This window comes from Ostrea edulis, chromosome 4 (genome assembly GCF_947568905.1).
Source record: "Ostrea edulis chromosome 4, xbOstEdul1.1, whole genome shotgun sequence".
Classification (NCBI taxonomy): Eukaryota; Metazoa; Mollusca; class Bivalvia; order Ostreida; family Ostreidae; genus Ostrea; species Ostrea edulis.
In genome coordinates, this window is record NC_079167.1 from 3,472,496 (window position 1) to 3,489,101 (window position 16,606).

Genomic DNA, 16,606 nt, shown 5'->3' on the forward strand with positions numbered 1-16,606 from the left:
ATCTTATAATTAATCTCCTAATGAACCAGAGTTGAGATTGTTTGGCCTACAGATTCGTTCATTCCTAGCGATTCCAGAATATCTACATGCTTCAATCATTGCAATTTATGAGCAGATATTCGTAATTTACAAATACATCTTCTATTACATCAAATTTTTTTAAAATTTTTTAAAGATATTTTTCAAAACCAAAGTGCTCATCCTTGTATTTAAAATATGTGCATAGTTTTCCATCAGTCAATTTATTACGATTATTGTACCAGGTTTCAGGGCATTTATCACAGAGTAGTTTCTTTACAATTTTCTTAAATTTATATTGACTATAATCCTTGAATTGAAATTCTAAGACTTTCATGAGGTTTTCAATATGTGTGTCTCTTCTAATACTATATTCTATAAATCTCAGGTAAATATATTAACCTCTTTATTTTAATTACTCTGTATTTGTCTAACTTGAAGAAAAATAAAAAATACACCCCCCCACCACCACACACACACACACACTGCATTTTGGGCAGTAACACTGCGTTTTTAACGTCGCACCCTTCTGGTGCCTCTCCGAAGATTTACCCAGGATTCTAAGCTGAATGGCGAATACGAGGAACTACGATCGGTTATCTGTCAACAAGTTGCATGTGTTGTGAGTGCACGACGATGCATGCTGCCGGGATTAAAACAGTTTACAGTAAGTTAATGATTGTTTCGTAAAAATCGCCATCATCAACGTTGTTGACACAATAGAGAGACAGCACGTGTGTTTACATCGATTTGTTGTCATATTTAAATCCCCCGTGATTGTTGCTGATGTTGGGATACGGAATTTCGCGCGAAACATATTATTGGTTTGAATTTACACCAAGCACAGGGGTATTTGTAGTTTACAAATCTTTAGGGAAATTATGCAGAACGTTTTCATTACATTTGTCAAATCAGAAGGAAGCAAATTCGAAACGGCCAATGTAACTACATGATGTGTAGGCCTAGTACACACGCATGTAGGAAGCAATATTTCTGATGGGGCAGCAAAAAGTAAGAAGGGGCGCAAAATATAAGAACTTTCACAGATTTTCTCTAGATGTCATTAAAAAAAAAATCAAATTCCAAAAAGGGATGGAAAGGGAGGAGCACACTGCTCCCCAACGGACTAGGCCAATATTGTTCTGACCAGAGACATGTCTCTGTTTTTACTGATGTTCAGCAATTTTAGATTAGAATACACGTCAGACTGTATGTAGGACAATAGGAGCATCAACAAAATAAAGTTCTGATCTCATATTTAAAAGTTTTAACACATGACAAAATTAAAATCTATATCAATATGTTAATGGTATCTCCACTGCTTAGAATTTATAGAGACCTAGTCCGAAATATCTGACGTTTTCCTGGCTTTTTTTCCTGATTTTGATATTTACGACGCCAGGAAAACTGGCACAGTAAATATCGATATCATTAAAAAGTCGGGAAAACGTCAAATATTTCAGACTTATAGAGACCATACTGATTAAAAAAATTTGAAGATACAAGATGTTAATGTAATGTTTAGCTTGATTCACCATATGCTCAATTAATGAATAAAATCAAATTTACACATTATTTATGAATATATCATACATGTTGGTACTGATAATGTTTTAGTCATTGCGGAATCAATAACCCTCATCCATGTTTAATTGTCATTTTGCAGATGTGTGCTGGTACTTGCGTACATGGTGACCTATTTTTAATGTGAAAGGGGTCTTCATAAAATTTACTTCTAGTGCACAAGTATGCAATACTAGGTTTTACTCTTGACACAGAGAAACTTTGAACATTTCCCCATTATATACAATATTTCATTTAAGCCTAAATTGGTATTGTTAGTGAAGATTAACATTCTAAACCATTAAGAATCTATATATTTTCTGTTGTGTTGACAGTTTTTATGTGTAGATAATTTTGCAGCTTGCAGACATTGTTCAGGAAAAATTAAGACAATCCTTGAAAGATTATAGAGGCATACTGTTGGGATAGCCTGTGAATGATATATATTCTATGAAGCAAATTTGTTCAGGGAAAATGAAAAGCAAATTACAGGCTTGATTTATTATACTCTACACACTAATCCTGAAGTAAACATTGTCATATTGTTCTTGAGTACATAACAGTATCTGAATGAGAAATCTCCAACTTTTATATGAAAGGTCTAGAGCACGTGATTTAAAAAAAAATAAAAATTTAATTATAGGAATTCATGAAACATACCATTATGCCCATTGAAGAAAAACAGGACGCTTTATGAGACTTTGGCAGGTCTACACTTGGTAACCCCAGCAAAGCTAACATAAAGCATTCTTTGAAATCGGGATTTTAAAAAAGTTTAAAAATCATATTTTTTTCTGTTCTATCTGTACGGACTACAGAAGGATTGTAGCATGAAGTTGACATTCTAATTTAGAAGCTTGGTATAATCTGTTGCTAAAATGTATTTTTTAAAGTTACTGTTAGGGAAAGTGCCAAGACAGGAAAAAGCTGATGATACATACTGAATGCAAGCTCATAAATTAGGAGACATGATATGGGGTAATAGTAACTTTAGTTTGAAAGTGAAGACCCATGCAACAAGATATTCCATTGTGTAAAATTGTGGATTTTAAAATTGTATTTTATTCTTTTTTTAATTGATTTGTGACTCGTGTAGGGATACAATTACTTTCTGTTTACCATTGTAACCTGACCCCTTGGTGCCTCACCTGGTGGAGTCTGTAAATCTATACCAGTGACGCTATCAGCTTACTGCATGGCATGCCAAGAAATCTATCTCCCCTTTACCACAGCCATAATGAGATTCACACATTTGTATATGCTCACTTAGACAAATACAAACTCACTCACATTCAGGGTCTTGACAATGTCAAATTTTTAAACTTGTAATTCTAAGAAATAAACTGACATAATTTTTTTTTAGCTGAGCATTTATGCCTTGTTGGGTTTAGATGATCAGAACAAAATTTTGAAAAAGTTATGAAACAATTTTCTTTATTCTGGTAAACTGTTTGGTTATATACTGTTTTACACATGAAAGGTTTACTCTGGGTTAACAACAGAGGTTGGTTTCAAAACAACTTACATGCAATTACTTATCTGGGGTCACAAAAAAGTGAGATTCCATGCTCCAGTACATGATGTAAATGATAAAATGAGCCAGACAGAAACCCAAGTATACATAGGAAAATTTGTGCAGTACTGATATAATATGAGCTAGCACATTCAGTGTGTGCAGTACTGATATAATTGAGCTAGCACATTCAGTGTAACTTCATATCTTTTTGTGTGCAGTACTGATATAATATAAGCTAGCACATTCAGTGTAACTTCATATCTTTATGTGTGCAGTACTGATATAATATGAACTAGCACATTCAGTGTAACTTCATATCTCTTTTTAGAATCTATGCTAAGGCAAGTTTTTTTTTTTTTTTTTATTGGTGTACAGATTTAAAATAAAGAAAGTTAGTGTCAGTCAAATTATATTGAAAAATAAAACCCAGAAAACTAATAAATTTCATTTTTGAAAACACATGAGAGTATGAACTGCGATGCTTCACCCTGGCAGTGCTTCATGAAAAGTATGAACTGCGATGCTTCACCCTGGCAGTGCTTCATGAAAAGTATGAACTGCGATGCTTCACCCTGGCAGTGCTTCATGAAAAGTATGCTTGCGTGTAGTTCACATCCTCATGTATTTATCAAAAGTGAGGGTTGTATCTTATATTTATCAAGATTCATATATGCATTGTTCACAACTGTAACGCATTCATAAGGAAATGGATATCAGTGGCGGATTTAAGGGGGTGGGTGGGGGGCACAACCAGCGTGTACAACCCTTAAAATTTTCAAATTTAAGGTAAATCATGGTTAATATAAACAAGCCAAAGGCTCAAGTGAACTTTTCTGATAACATTTGTCCAGCATCTGTTGTCGTTATTACCATAAACTTTTCACATTTTCATCTTTCTCTTCAGAAACACTGGTTGACCAATTTCAGTCAAACTTGACTTGGCACAAATCATCCTTGGGTAAATGGGATTCAAGTTTGTTCAAAGAAAGGGACATGAACCCTCCAAAGGGGAGATAATCAAGAAAAGGCAAAAATAGGGTGGGGTCATTTCTCAAGAACCATTGTGCCAGAAAAGTTTAAATTGTCATGAAAGCTTCCTGACATCATGTAGATTCAATTTTGTTCAAATCATGCCCCCTCCCCCACCAGTGATAGGATGGGGCCACAATAGGTTATCAAAGTTTTATCATAGGAATTTTTAAATATCTTCTCCTCAAGAACAACAGGGTCATAATTACTTGTATGAATATGCAGGCATTCCCAGGTAGTGCAGATTCAAGTTTGTTCAAATTGTGGTATCTGAGGGTAGGGTGGAGCCACAATAGAGGATCAAAGTTTTACATGGGAATGCATCTAGGATAAATCTTTTTAGTAACAGCAGGGCCATGCCTACTTATATTGAGGTAATTCCATACTTGCATTATTATCTCATAAAAGTATGGAAAGTGTATTTACTTCCATTAATTATACTTAAAACTAAAAAATTATCAAATAAGATATATAGGTCATCACACTTTTTAAGATGCTAAATATACATAAACAGAATCATTGATAAAGAAATCAATGAGAACAGGGTTATTGCCCTTGGATTCAATATTTTGAAACGTATTGATTATTTATGTATATAAACTTTTGAAATGTGTTTTATGTTTAACGAGATTTTTTTTACAACGACTATCAGAAAAGACCCCAACAAGATTTATGTTCCTATCATGAATTTAAATAATTTTTGCAAAATTTTTATGACATCACATGAAAGTGGAATTAAAATATGCAAGCATCCGTAGGTAGTACAGATTGAATTTTGTTCAAATCATAACCCTTGGGGATAGGATGGGGCTACAATATGGAATTAAATTTTTATATAAAGGAATATATAGGGAATCATCTTTGATAAAAGAACAGGACCATATAATTCATATTAGTATGCAAGCATTCCCAGGCAATGCAAATTCAAGTTTGTTCTGTTCAGGGCCCCCAGAGGGGCCACAATAGGAACTCAAAGTTTCAAATGGGAATATGCAGGAAATTACTAAAACAAATTTTTCCAAGATTAGCAGGACCACACAAAATTGTAACAAAATTCAAACTTTCCTAGTGTGACTAAGGTCGGTAGTGGTTGGGGCATATTGTTTTTGTCCTATCTATCTCTATACTCCTTTTGACAAGACCTCTCTTTTTTTGAGTTGCTTTGTCCCTTAGGTATTGGTGGTAGACCATATTGGTGGTAGACCCCAAGCATTTTTAGCAATTGGTTGTCTTCTGTCGTGGTGCGTTAACAATTGAACATTTTTAACTTCTTGATAACTACCTGACCAATTCTTTTCAAATTTGGTATGAAGCATCTTTGGGACAAGGGGGACATAAATTGTAAATTTCAGGATTCCTGCACTCCCGGGGCCTTAGAGGCAGGGCAAAAGCTGTCCAAAATTGACCAATTTTCAAATATCTTCTTCTCAAGAACTGCACATATGTAAGAAAAACTAAATGCACAGTGATGTAGATCAGGAAAGCCTCTACCAAAATTGTAAATTTCATGATCTCCGGGGTAGGGTTCTGACCCCAGGGCGGGGCCAAACTTGGTGTTTATGTGTAAAACACTTAGATAACATCTTTAGTGCTATTGATACTAAATTGAAACTAAATGGATAGAGTAGGTAGTCTTTTACCAAAGTCGTAAATTTGATGATCCCCAGAGTAAGGGTTCTGACCCCAGGGTGGGGCCAAACTTAGTATATAGTATTACTATTTATGTGTAAGTTTGCTGATACTGTATAAAATCTAAATGCATACTTAGGAATAGCAGAAAAGGATGTACAAAAAATGGTGAATTTCATAACCCAGGGTTATGACTTTAGGAGGAGTCCAAATTAGTCATATCTTTAGATATTTTAATGTTGATACACCTATTATTTAAAGCCTTTCATCAGTGTATGCTCTTTTGAGGGCAGTGAAGTTTTAAGAACACATCTTGTTTTATACTGTTGCTGAACATTAGAATTTAGTTTAGATATTCAGAACAGGAATTTTTTTCTGGATTTCATAGTCCATGGAAATAGTGATACTTTTTCACTAGCACTCAGGTGACCGATAAGGCCTGTGGGCCTCTTGTTAGTCGTTACTTTTGAAAAGTTTTTTTCTGAACCAAGCTGCTTGTATAATGATAATTTTGCTCAAGCTTGTTTGTTGGTAGGAACTGCTGCTCAGGTGAACAAAGGGAGCTTCTCTAATCACCTGTTGTCTGAGGTCTGTCTGTCTGTAAACTTTTCACATTTTCTACATCTTCTCCAGAACCACTGGGCTAATTTCAACCAAACTTGGTACAAATCATTCTTGGGTGAAGGGGATTCAAGTTTGTTCAAATGTAGGGAAGATAGTCACAAAAATGCAAAAATAGGGTGGGGTCATTGAAAAATCTTCTTCTCAAGAACCATTGGGCCAGAAGAGCTGAAATTCAATAAAGCTTCCTGACTTAGTACAGATTCAGGTTTGTTAAAATCATGGCCCCCCGGTGGTAGGATGGGGCCACAATAGGGGATGAAAGTTTTACAAATATATAGGGAAAATCTTTAAAAATCTTCTTCTCAAGAACCATTTGGCCAGAGAATTTTACATTTGCGTAAAAGTTTCCTGACATAGTGCAGATCCAAATTTGTAAAAATCACGGCCCCCTAGGGTAGGGTAGTGCCACAATAGGGGGTCAAAGTTTTGCATACAAATATATATGGAAAATCTTTAAAAACCTTCTTCTTAAGAACCACTGGGCCAGAAAAAATTACATATACATGAAACCTTCCTGATATAGTGTAGATTCAAGTTTGTAAAAATCATGGCCTCCAAGGGTAGGTTGGGGCCACAATAAGGATCAAAGTTTTACAGGTGAATATGTATTGAAAATTTTTAAATATAGACTAAGTTGACTCAGGTGAGCGATGTAGCCCATGGGCCTCTTGTTATACCCTCCGCAACAAGTTGTGGGGGGGGGGGGGGGGTATACTGGAATCTGGAATCGGGTTGTCCGTCTGTCCGTCCGTCTGTAGACGCAATGGTTTCCGGACTCTAAAGCATTATCCTTTCCACCTACCGTCACCATATCATACATATGGACTACCCATGGGATGAAGATGTTCCCTATTGATTTTGGGGTCAAAAGGTCAAAGGTCAAGCGCACTGGACATCGAAGTAGCAATATGGTTTCCGGGCTCTAAAGCGTTATCCTTTCCACCTACAGTCACCATATCATACATAAGGACTACCCATGGGATGAAGATGTTCCCTATTGATTTTGGGGTCAAAAGGTCAAAGGTCAAGCGCACTGGACATCGAAGTAGCAATATGGTTTCCGGGCTCTAAAGCGTTATCCTTTCCACCTACAGTCACCATATCATACATATGGACTACCCATGGGATGAAGATGTTCCCTATTGATTTTGGGGTCAAAAGGTCAAAGGTCAAGCGCACTGGACATCGAAGTAGCAATATGGTTTCCGGGCTCTAAAGCGTTATCCTTTCCACCTACAGTCACCATATCATACATATGGACTACCCATGGGATGAAGATGTTCCCTATTGATTTTGGGGTCAAAAGGTCAAAGGTCATGCGCACTGGACATCAAAGTAGCAATATGGTTTCCGGGCTCTAAAGCATTATCCTTTCCACCTACAGTCACCATATCATACATATGGACTACCCATGGGATGAAGATGTTCCCTATTGATTTTGGGGTCAAAAGGTCAAAGGTCAAGCGCACTGGACATCGAAGTAGCAATGTGGTTTCCGGGCTCTAAAGCGTTATCCTTTCCACCTACAGTCACCATATCACACATATGGACTACCCATGGGATGAAGATGTTCCCTATCGATTTTGGGGTCAAAAGGTCAAAGGTCACGCGCACTGGACATCGAAGTAGCAATATGGTTCGGTTTGTCATGCCATTTGTTTTTTACACTCAGAAAAGAGGTAGTTTATACCTATTACCAACACCCTTTGGGAGATTGGGGTAAGCGGGGGGTATTCTTAGTGAGCATTGCTCACAGTACCTCTTGTTTAAAATCTGACCTTATCAAAATCTGAACTATGTAAGATGGAGCTTTCATATTTTGATTTTTTATGGCATGATATTTTATTTCACACTATGACCTTGTCAGGCTTATGACCTTTGTCTTAACAAGGACAGGAAGGTCATGTTAGTCATATTGGTGTATAGGCACATCCATGTTTAGTGAATTCATTTTCAGTTATGTCATAATCCTTTGGGGCTAGGTTTGGGCCACAGTATGGGGTCAGAAATTTTCATGGGAATAAAACTTATTAAAGATTCTTTTCAAAATCACAACTTCTGAACAATGGCAGGGCCAAGGTCACTCAGGTGAGCGATGTGGCCCTTAGGCCTCTTGTTAGTTCACCTGTCAATGAGATTTTCAGCTCAGGTGAGCTATTCTGATTACCTTTTGTCTGTTGTCTGTCCGACTGTCCATAAACTTTTAACGTTTTCATCTTCTTCTCCAGAACCACTGGGTCAATTTCAACCAAACTTGATACAAATCATCCTTAGGTGAAGGGGATTCAAATTTGCTCAAATGAAGGGCCATGCCCCCTTCAAAGGGAAGATAATCACGAAAATGCAAAAATAGGGTGGGGTCATTTAAAAATCTTATCAAGAACCACTGGGCCAGAAAAAGTTGAATTTACTTGGAAGCTTCCTGACAGTGCAGATTCAAGTTTGTTAAAATCAAGCCCCCCCCCCCCCCCCCCCCCCCCCAAGGAAGGGTGGGGGCCACAGTAGGGGATCAAAATTTTACATTCAAATATACAGGGAAAATCTTTTTCTCAAGAACCACTGGGCCAGGAAATTTAAAAATTTACATGCCAGCTTTCTCACATAGTGCAGATTCAAGTTTGCTAAAATCATAGCCCCCGGGAATATACAGGGAAAATCTTTAAAAATCTTCTCAAGAACCACACCGCCACAGTGGTCTAGAGGTAGAAAGTTCGCCCCGCATAAGGAAGGTCAGGGTTTGAACCCCGACAGCAACAGACCTAAGTCATTAAAACAGGTAGTGACAGTTCCATCACCATAAGCTCGGCATCAGGTGTGAATGTCATGGGTCCTTGGAGATGACCTTAGAAATGGATGTCTCGTGTCACAGAATGTGTGGCACGCTAAAGAACCCTCACTGCTCAATGGCCGTAAGGGCCGAGCATAGGCCTAAATTTGAAGCCCTTCACCGGTATTGGTGATGTCTACATATGAATGAAAAATTCTCGAGAGGGACGTTAAACAAGATACAAGCAATCAATCTCAAAGTGACTCGGGTGAGTGATGTGGCCCATGGGCCTCTTGTAGAAAAAGTTATAGACTTTAAATTTAAGCAAATTTGATTTGACAGTTTTACAAATTTTATTTTTTACAGCTATTGAATTATATCAATGGGTTACAGATTAAATTTTTAGTTTGGGCTTTCTTAACCTATTTTTTGAAAGAGTTATGGACCTTGAACTTTGCAAATAATGCCACAAAGCAGGGTCTTTTTGTGATGCTGGCCATCACAGTAATATCTGGTTCAATTTATTTTGATATGCAATCGACATGGGTTTCTTTTCCTTTTGAACAGTCAGTTTTGTCTCTTTCTAAAATACATGTAAATGTCTAACTGTTAGATATTGTCTTAATGTATAGAGAAGGTTTTTATGTTTGTATCTCATTCTGCTTGTTCTATTGTTGCAGTGTAAATGGACAGACCAGAAGAACAGTTGCCATTAAAAGTACCACTGATCTGCATTGTGGAACTGGAGACCAGAATGTGAGAAATGATGAAGGGAGATGGCAAGAGAAGTTCCTCACCCTCAGACATAGCAGTATGTAAAGTTCTAGCACCTCACCCTCAGACATAACAGTATGTAAAGTTCTAGCACCTCGCCCTCAGACATAGCAGTATGTAAAGTTCTAGCACCTTGAAAGGTCTCTTACCTTCAGACATAGTAATAAATAGAGTTCTAGCAAGTCCCTCATCCTCATACATAACACTATGCAAAGTTCTAGCTCTTCTAGAAGTCTCTCACCCTTGGGTATAACAATATGTAAAGTTCTAGAACCTCTACAAGTCTCTCACCTTCAAACATAGCAGTATGTAGAGTTCTAGCACCTCAAAAGGTCTCACCTCCAGAGATAACAATATGTAGAGTTCTAGAACCTCAAAACGTCTCTCACCTTCAAATATGGCAGTATGTAGAAGTCCCTTGCCACAGCAGTATGTAGAGTTCTAGCGCCTCTACAAGTCCCTCACCTTGAAACATAGCAGTATGTAGAGTTTTAGCGCCTCTAAAAGTCCCTCACCTTGAAACATAGCAGTATGTAGAGTTTTAGCGCCTCTAGAAGTCCCTCACCTTGAAACATAGCAGTATGTAGAGTTTTAGCGCCTCTAGAAGTCCCTCACCTTCAAACATAGCAGTATGTAGAGTTCTAGCACCTCTACAAGTCTCTCACCCTCAGATATAGCAGTATGTATACTGTAGACATTCTTATTTTCACAGGGTCAAAAATTCAGTGAATTAATGTTTTCTGTATGGTCAGCAGATATGAAATACCATGGATTTGCATGCAAACATGAAACAGACACTTTAATTTTGGGATGAGAAGAATGAGGCATTCTCTGATGCTTGAATCAAGTGAAAGATAAGCATTATCTATAGATTTTAAGTGAAAGATAAGCATTATCTATAGATTTTAAGTGAAAGATAAGCATTATCTATAGATTTTAAGTGAAAGATAAGCATTATCTATAGATTTTAAGTGGTGAGTTGGGCTGTTTTGATCTCTTAACTGGTATTATGTTTATTCATCGTTTAATTGATGAGCAACATTTTCTTACATTGTGTGTTGAAAATGACATGGAAACTTCAAGTTACAGTTGTTTATTTGCAGGTAATTGATGCACAAAGTAAATTGTTTTTGTTGCACAGTGTATTTCTTGTCCAGTCTCAAAGAAATAATGACTACACAAGTGTTCGTCACACTTGGGATTATTAGTCCCCAACTGGTTTGCAAAATCAAAGTGAACTTTAGCTTTCTTCTCCGTCTGTCCGTCCGTCCGTCCCTCTGTCTGACTGTCGGTCTGTCCCATTGGTTTTCCAGACTTTTGCATTAATCTTTTTGCATTAATCTTGCAAAGATTTTTTTAAAACTTGCAGTGTAGTTTCAGAGTAGCAAATTACAAATCAAGTTCGAATTTTGTAACATTTAATGAACAAGTGTGAAAGAAATTAATTTTTATATTGTTACATTTTTATGTTCATCGGGATCAGGATCATGTTCCAATGGAAAGCCTGTTCAAATAAAACATCTGAATGGAGGCAGTCGACAAAACTTGGTTGCTGATTTTGTAAATAGCCACTTTATTGATATAACATTTCAAGTTCATTAATTTGCAAAAGGAACATATCAATGAAAATATACATCAAATCTGTTAATCATGCTAGTATTTTTTCTGTGATGGTGAGTGATGTTGGATCAGTCGGCAGTACTCAGTTTACCACATTCCTGAAATCGAAATTACGGGTAGGCCTACTGTATATACTCGCCTATAGGTCGGTTCGCCTTTAAGTCGGTTGTATATTTTGTAGGCTATTTTGGAGGGATTTGCCTTTCACCCGCTTATAAGTTGGTATAACTTTTTTTCAAGAATCAGTTGACAATTTCAAATCAATGCTCTAACGTTTTCAACTCTGTTTCAAATAATATTTTTGTGAAATGCGCTGATATTTAATATTCATTTTCTCAACAAATCAATTTCAATCAATATAAAATCATTAAAATGTGTAAATACTTGTACTTTATGTATATAATCCTAGAATACATGAATAATATATGTCCAGTCAATGTTAATCACGGTAATCGTTGGAGTACGAAGTTGTTTGAAAAATACTATATATTACGCTGTCCAGAGAAATGCTAATCTTTATAGGATTCGCCTATAAGTCGGATGTAGAGTTTTGGACCAATTTTTAACTCCCAAAAATCTCATTTATAGGCGAGTGTATACGGTATTTGAAATTATCAGTAGTATTACGAAGTCATTTATAAGTAATTTAAATGCAAATGATTACCGTCAAGCAAAAACCACCCTTAAGTGAAAAATATAACTTTTTCACTTTTTAAATGTTTTAGAAAGAGGAATTTCTCCTCCTTCTGTTGATATGCAGCATTCCATTACAATCCAATGATAATGACATAAAAAATCCCCATCAAATTTCGTAAAAACTTACACCGAGTTGTTTGACGTCATGCTTTTTGGAAATTTACGTTGTATTTCGTTATGTTTTTTGACTGTTTTAAATGTAATCAAAATACATGAGTCTACATTTTTTTAACATCTGATATATATAGGTATACATATATCAACATTCAAAGAACTATTTAGATTATGACAGATTCAAAATAGGCTAGTTTTTAGAGTCTTGTATTCTTCCTGGGCGTTGGGTGAGGGGGCGACTACATTGTACGTCCTTATACGGGATCCTGAAAAAAGGGTTAATAAATTTAAACAAGTATTGCATTCTCTCTCTGGTTAAACCAGCTGCCGGAATGACTCTTGGATGTTGGATTACATATGTATCCACGCCTGCTTTCAGCAGTTTAATTGTGTTCCGGGTGAGTCGATCTGGCACTTCTTTAGCTACAGCAATACCTGTAGAACAATGTGCACAATATATCAGAGAAATGTAAATCATTTATGAAAGTTTAATTCAGAAAGAGAAAATTTAGAAATGGACCAGTACCTTGTTTGGGTATGATTGAGGTATGCTTTTTTGTTGTTGTTGAGATGGCCAGTCAGCGAATTAAAGTCGCCACACCCCTATCCCCCCCCCACCCTACCCTCACCCCCTCCCCCCCCCCCCCCCCACACACACACACATATCACCTACATACAATGTATCCACTCTCAGAATTTATTTTAACAGCCGAAAACAATTGATATGTGGTAACATAATAAACAAGACTTTTTACAATCCATTTCTTATGTGAAAAAAAACCCACCACAACGTTCTTTTAGCTTATTTTACCTGGCTTATCTCCTAGGAAAACAAATTGTCTGAATTTTCTAATATCCTTGAAGGAAATGAAATAGTTGGATGTAAATGTTTTCCAATCCAGCCATTCTCCATCAGCACCACCGAATACAGCCACTTCGTTAAATGTCGCACTTTTTCTGACTACGAATGCTAACTGATCCAATGAATCAACCTCTGACCTTCTGTATATTTCTTTATGTAAGCAAACCAGCGTCCACTAAGCTTTTACCTTGGTATGGAACTTGCATGTGCAAATGTATTTGGGAGTGCTTGCCACTCAGCGTTCTCCAAAGTAAGTACGCCAACATGAATATATTTTTTGTTTTCTCCTTCAAAGTAAAATTAGAATGCTTCTTTAAGAATTGTAAGACTCATAATACATGTGCAACTATACAATCGTGGTTATTTTTTCATTACTATTTTTTATTGTTTAATTTGGATTCTGACCTGAAGCATTATCACAGTGTAAGTGGCATTCTTTTTCACCCAGTCCAAAATTCTCAAAACAATAATGAAGCATGGAAATTACGCCAATAGCGCCCTTGACGTGTGTTCCGTTTTCCCCTGGTGTCAAATCCTCATCTACTAGAAGTTTGACCCATTTCTTTATACCTACGTGAATTACAAAGCCTCTTTCTAAATAGCATTTTTTTTTCATTAGAAAATGCAAAGGTATTAATATTAGACTGTCTAAATTTAGGAACATAGTACAAAGAAATAATAGCCACCCTCCATAGCAACTCCAAACAACTGAATCTTTTTAGGTGTAAAAGTACAGGGGTCCAACTTGACAAACATGATGCGGTATGGATACAACTTGCGAGTAATCGTAGGTATAATGGACATGGTTAATTAAGCTCTGTTGATATTGGCGAAGCTGCCTGTACCGGGCCAGTTGCTCAGCTACCTCAGTTCTCGCATTAGTGATAGACTGGTTATATAACTGTTATTAAAATATCAATTAATTTCAAAGGACATTTGGATTTCACTAACTAAAAATATAAGTCTTTAAAGAACATAGTTCTTATTATCGGTAGATACCACAGTATTTACAACAACGGATTTTAAACACACTTGCTGTAATACAGTATTTTAATACATTTTATAAAATATATTTCCACACTTTAATGGTTTGTGAATTTTATCTATTGTAAGGTACCCGTCGTTCTACTTTCACTTCATTCAGATGTGCATTATATTTGTCCAGAGCAGATAATTTTATATTTGGAGAGCAACTCTGCCAGATGCCCTTGAACATCGTTAGCCCTACTGCTGTCTTGTCATTATCGATACAAACATCTTTGTATATTCTGTACAGGGACTATTTGCTTTCATTGCATGGTAGAAGTATGTGGCCACCGATATTCCTGTTGATTGCTGCCGGCTGAGACAGACCATGCCCTTCGGCAAAATTAGATATGAATTGAACAACACCCCTAAAAAAAAATGAAGTTTTTCGCACACCCGCATCCCTTTTCAATTAAAGATTGTAATTTCATATCTGTGCAATGATCATGGGGTAATTTGACAGTCCCTTCCCCCTCGTTGTCACTGTCATCAGACAAATTGCCGTACATTTGATTTTCAACAAACATGTGTACTCGGGTCTCTAAATCGTTGAAATATCGTCTGATTCATTGTCATCACTGTTTTTGTTAACAGAACACGCACCTGCGTTCTGATTAGTAAGATTTCTTGTGGGAAAATATTCATTGTTGATACTGTTTCGATTCTAAAAATTTTACAGAATATTTTTTAAACGTTATAAGTGAAATAGAAAAATTTGATTGATCATCAGGTTTTAAAAAATATTTTCAATTTATTTATCAAGCATATTTTCCGAGAGGGGGATGTTAAAGGGTAAATCTACAGGTAGAATTAAAGTAAAACGTTTGCTGTTGATTTTTTTTAATTTCGGAAATATATTAATATTTGCAAAACATATTTCACAATTCCAGGTTGACAAAATACAATCATCAAAATTCTGATACCTTTTTTTTTACGTGCAAACAAAAGATGAGCTACATAATTATTACTAAACGTACAGCTAGGCCTATAAATAGGCCAATGGTAAATATTGTCGGCTATTTTTAGGATTCAATGCTATTTTTGTACATATTTACAGCATTGTAAGATACGTTCACAATCAAGGAATAGTATACATATTGTAAAACTTTATAAAAAAACAAAAAAAAACCCAAACCACATAAAGTAAACCAACAGGTAGCACATTTATCGATTGGCTGTTTTATATACATGCAACTCATATTATATCGATCTAATATGTCAAATAAGAGGGGGGGGGGGGGGGGGGGGGGGGGGGGGGGGGGGGGGGGGGGGGGACATACGTTACTTTTAAAAAATGTGTGTTCGATATATGTCACATATAAATTTAGTATGTCTGATGAAATATTTCCATTTCTATAGACTGTCATTTTACATGTAATTCCTGAAGAAAGGGAAATATCTGTAAACATATTATTCTCGACGAAAATCCAGTATATGCATAGCACTAATTAACATCAATACTAAACACTTAAACCGATATAATATATAATAATTGTATATATAACAGATAAATGAAACTTGTGTGTTTTAAAGTGCATACTGACAGTTCCATGACTTCTCAAGGAAGCGCCTAACACATCAGTGAAAAAACAACGTTGCAGAAAGTCATGCCGTCATATCGTAAAAACGTGACGTTGACTTTACCGCTTGATTTCTTGATAACGTCATAATGCACTTAAGGGTGGTTTTCGCTTGACGGTAATCAAATATGAATTTTATATCGGTGTTTTGTTTTGTGTTTCATTTGTACAGTTATTTCCCCCTCATATTTTTTGGGGTAAAAACAGTGACCCATATTTGATATGAACTGCATCGAAAGTAGGCAAAAGGTATGTCACCGGATAACGGAGTTCCGAGTTTTCAAACCCAGATTTACGATGTGACATACAGGAGATATGCTACGTGTTTGTGAATTGAATTTGATAGTTATATACTTCTCAATAAAACTATTTTATCCCTGATAAAAACTACATGTTTGTGAATTGAATTTGATAGTTATATACTTCTCAATAAAACTATCCCTGATAAAAACTACATGTGTCAACTGTATGAACAACGAAACATCAAACCCATTCAATACTGGTAAACATGGTGACTTGGTACCAATGTTTTAAGCCACAGTTCAAGGTCAAACAACATTAAATGTTTAAATATTACATCTGTCAATTAATGGGGGCACCGGTAGGGGACATGTATTGCTTATGTAATAATCTCAGAATGCTTGTTGAATGACCAATGACAAAGAAAACACGGTATTTATAAGACATATTCGGGTATAATGTGATTTTCTAGCCATTTTAGACATATGCATCCTGATTGTTTGATGGTATATGTTGATTGTCATTGATATGACAATAGACAGTTGTTC

At 36.2% G+C, this 16,606-nt stretch overlaps 1 protein-coding gene across 5 annotated transcripts in view; it reads left to right on the forward strand.

The window, feature by feature from the left end:
* The first annotated feature begins 560 nt into the window (after window positions 1-560).
* Window positions 561-16,606, forward strand: part of LOC125670446 (eyes absent homolog 1-like) — a 69,688-nt gene continuing 53,642 nt past the window's right edge. For 2 of the 5 annotated variants that reach the window (XM_056161674.1, XM_056161679.1), the window contains exons 1-2: window positions 572-685; window positions 9,827-9,957. In XM_056161674.1, the coding sequence (XP_056017649.1) occupies window positions 9,910-9,957 (48 nt within the window). In that variant the 5' untranslated portion in view covers window positions 572-685; window positions 9,827-9,909. Of the gene's footprint in view, window positions 686-3,541; window positions 3,690-9,826; window positions 9,958-16,606 lie in introns of those variants that run through there. The other 3 variants (XM_056161678.1, XM_048905623.2, XM_048905622.2) reach the window with 3 other exon arrangements.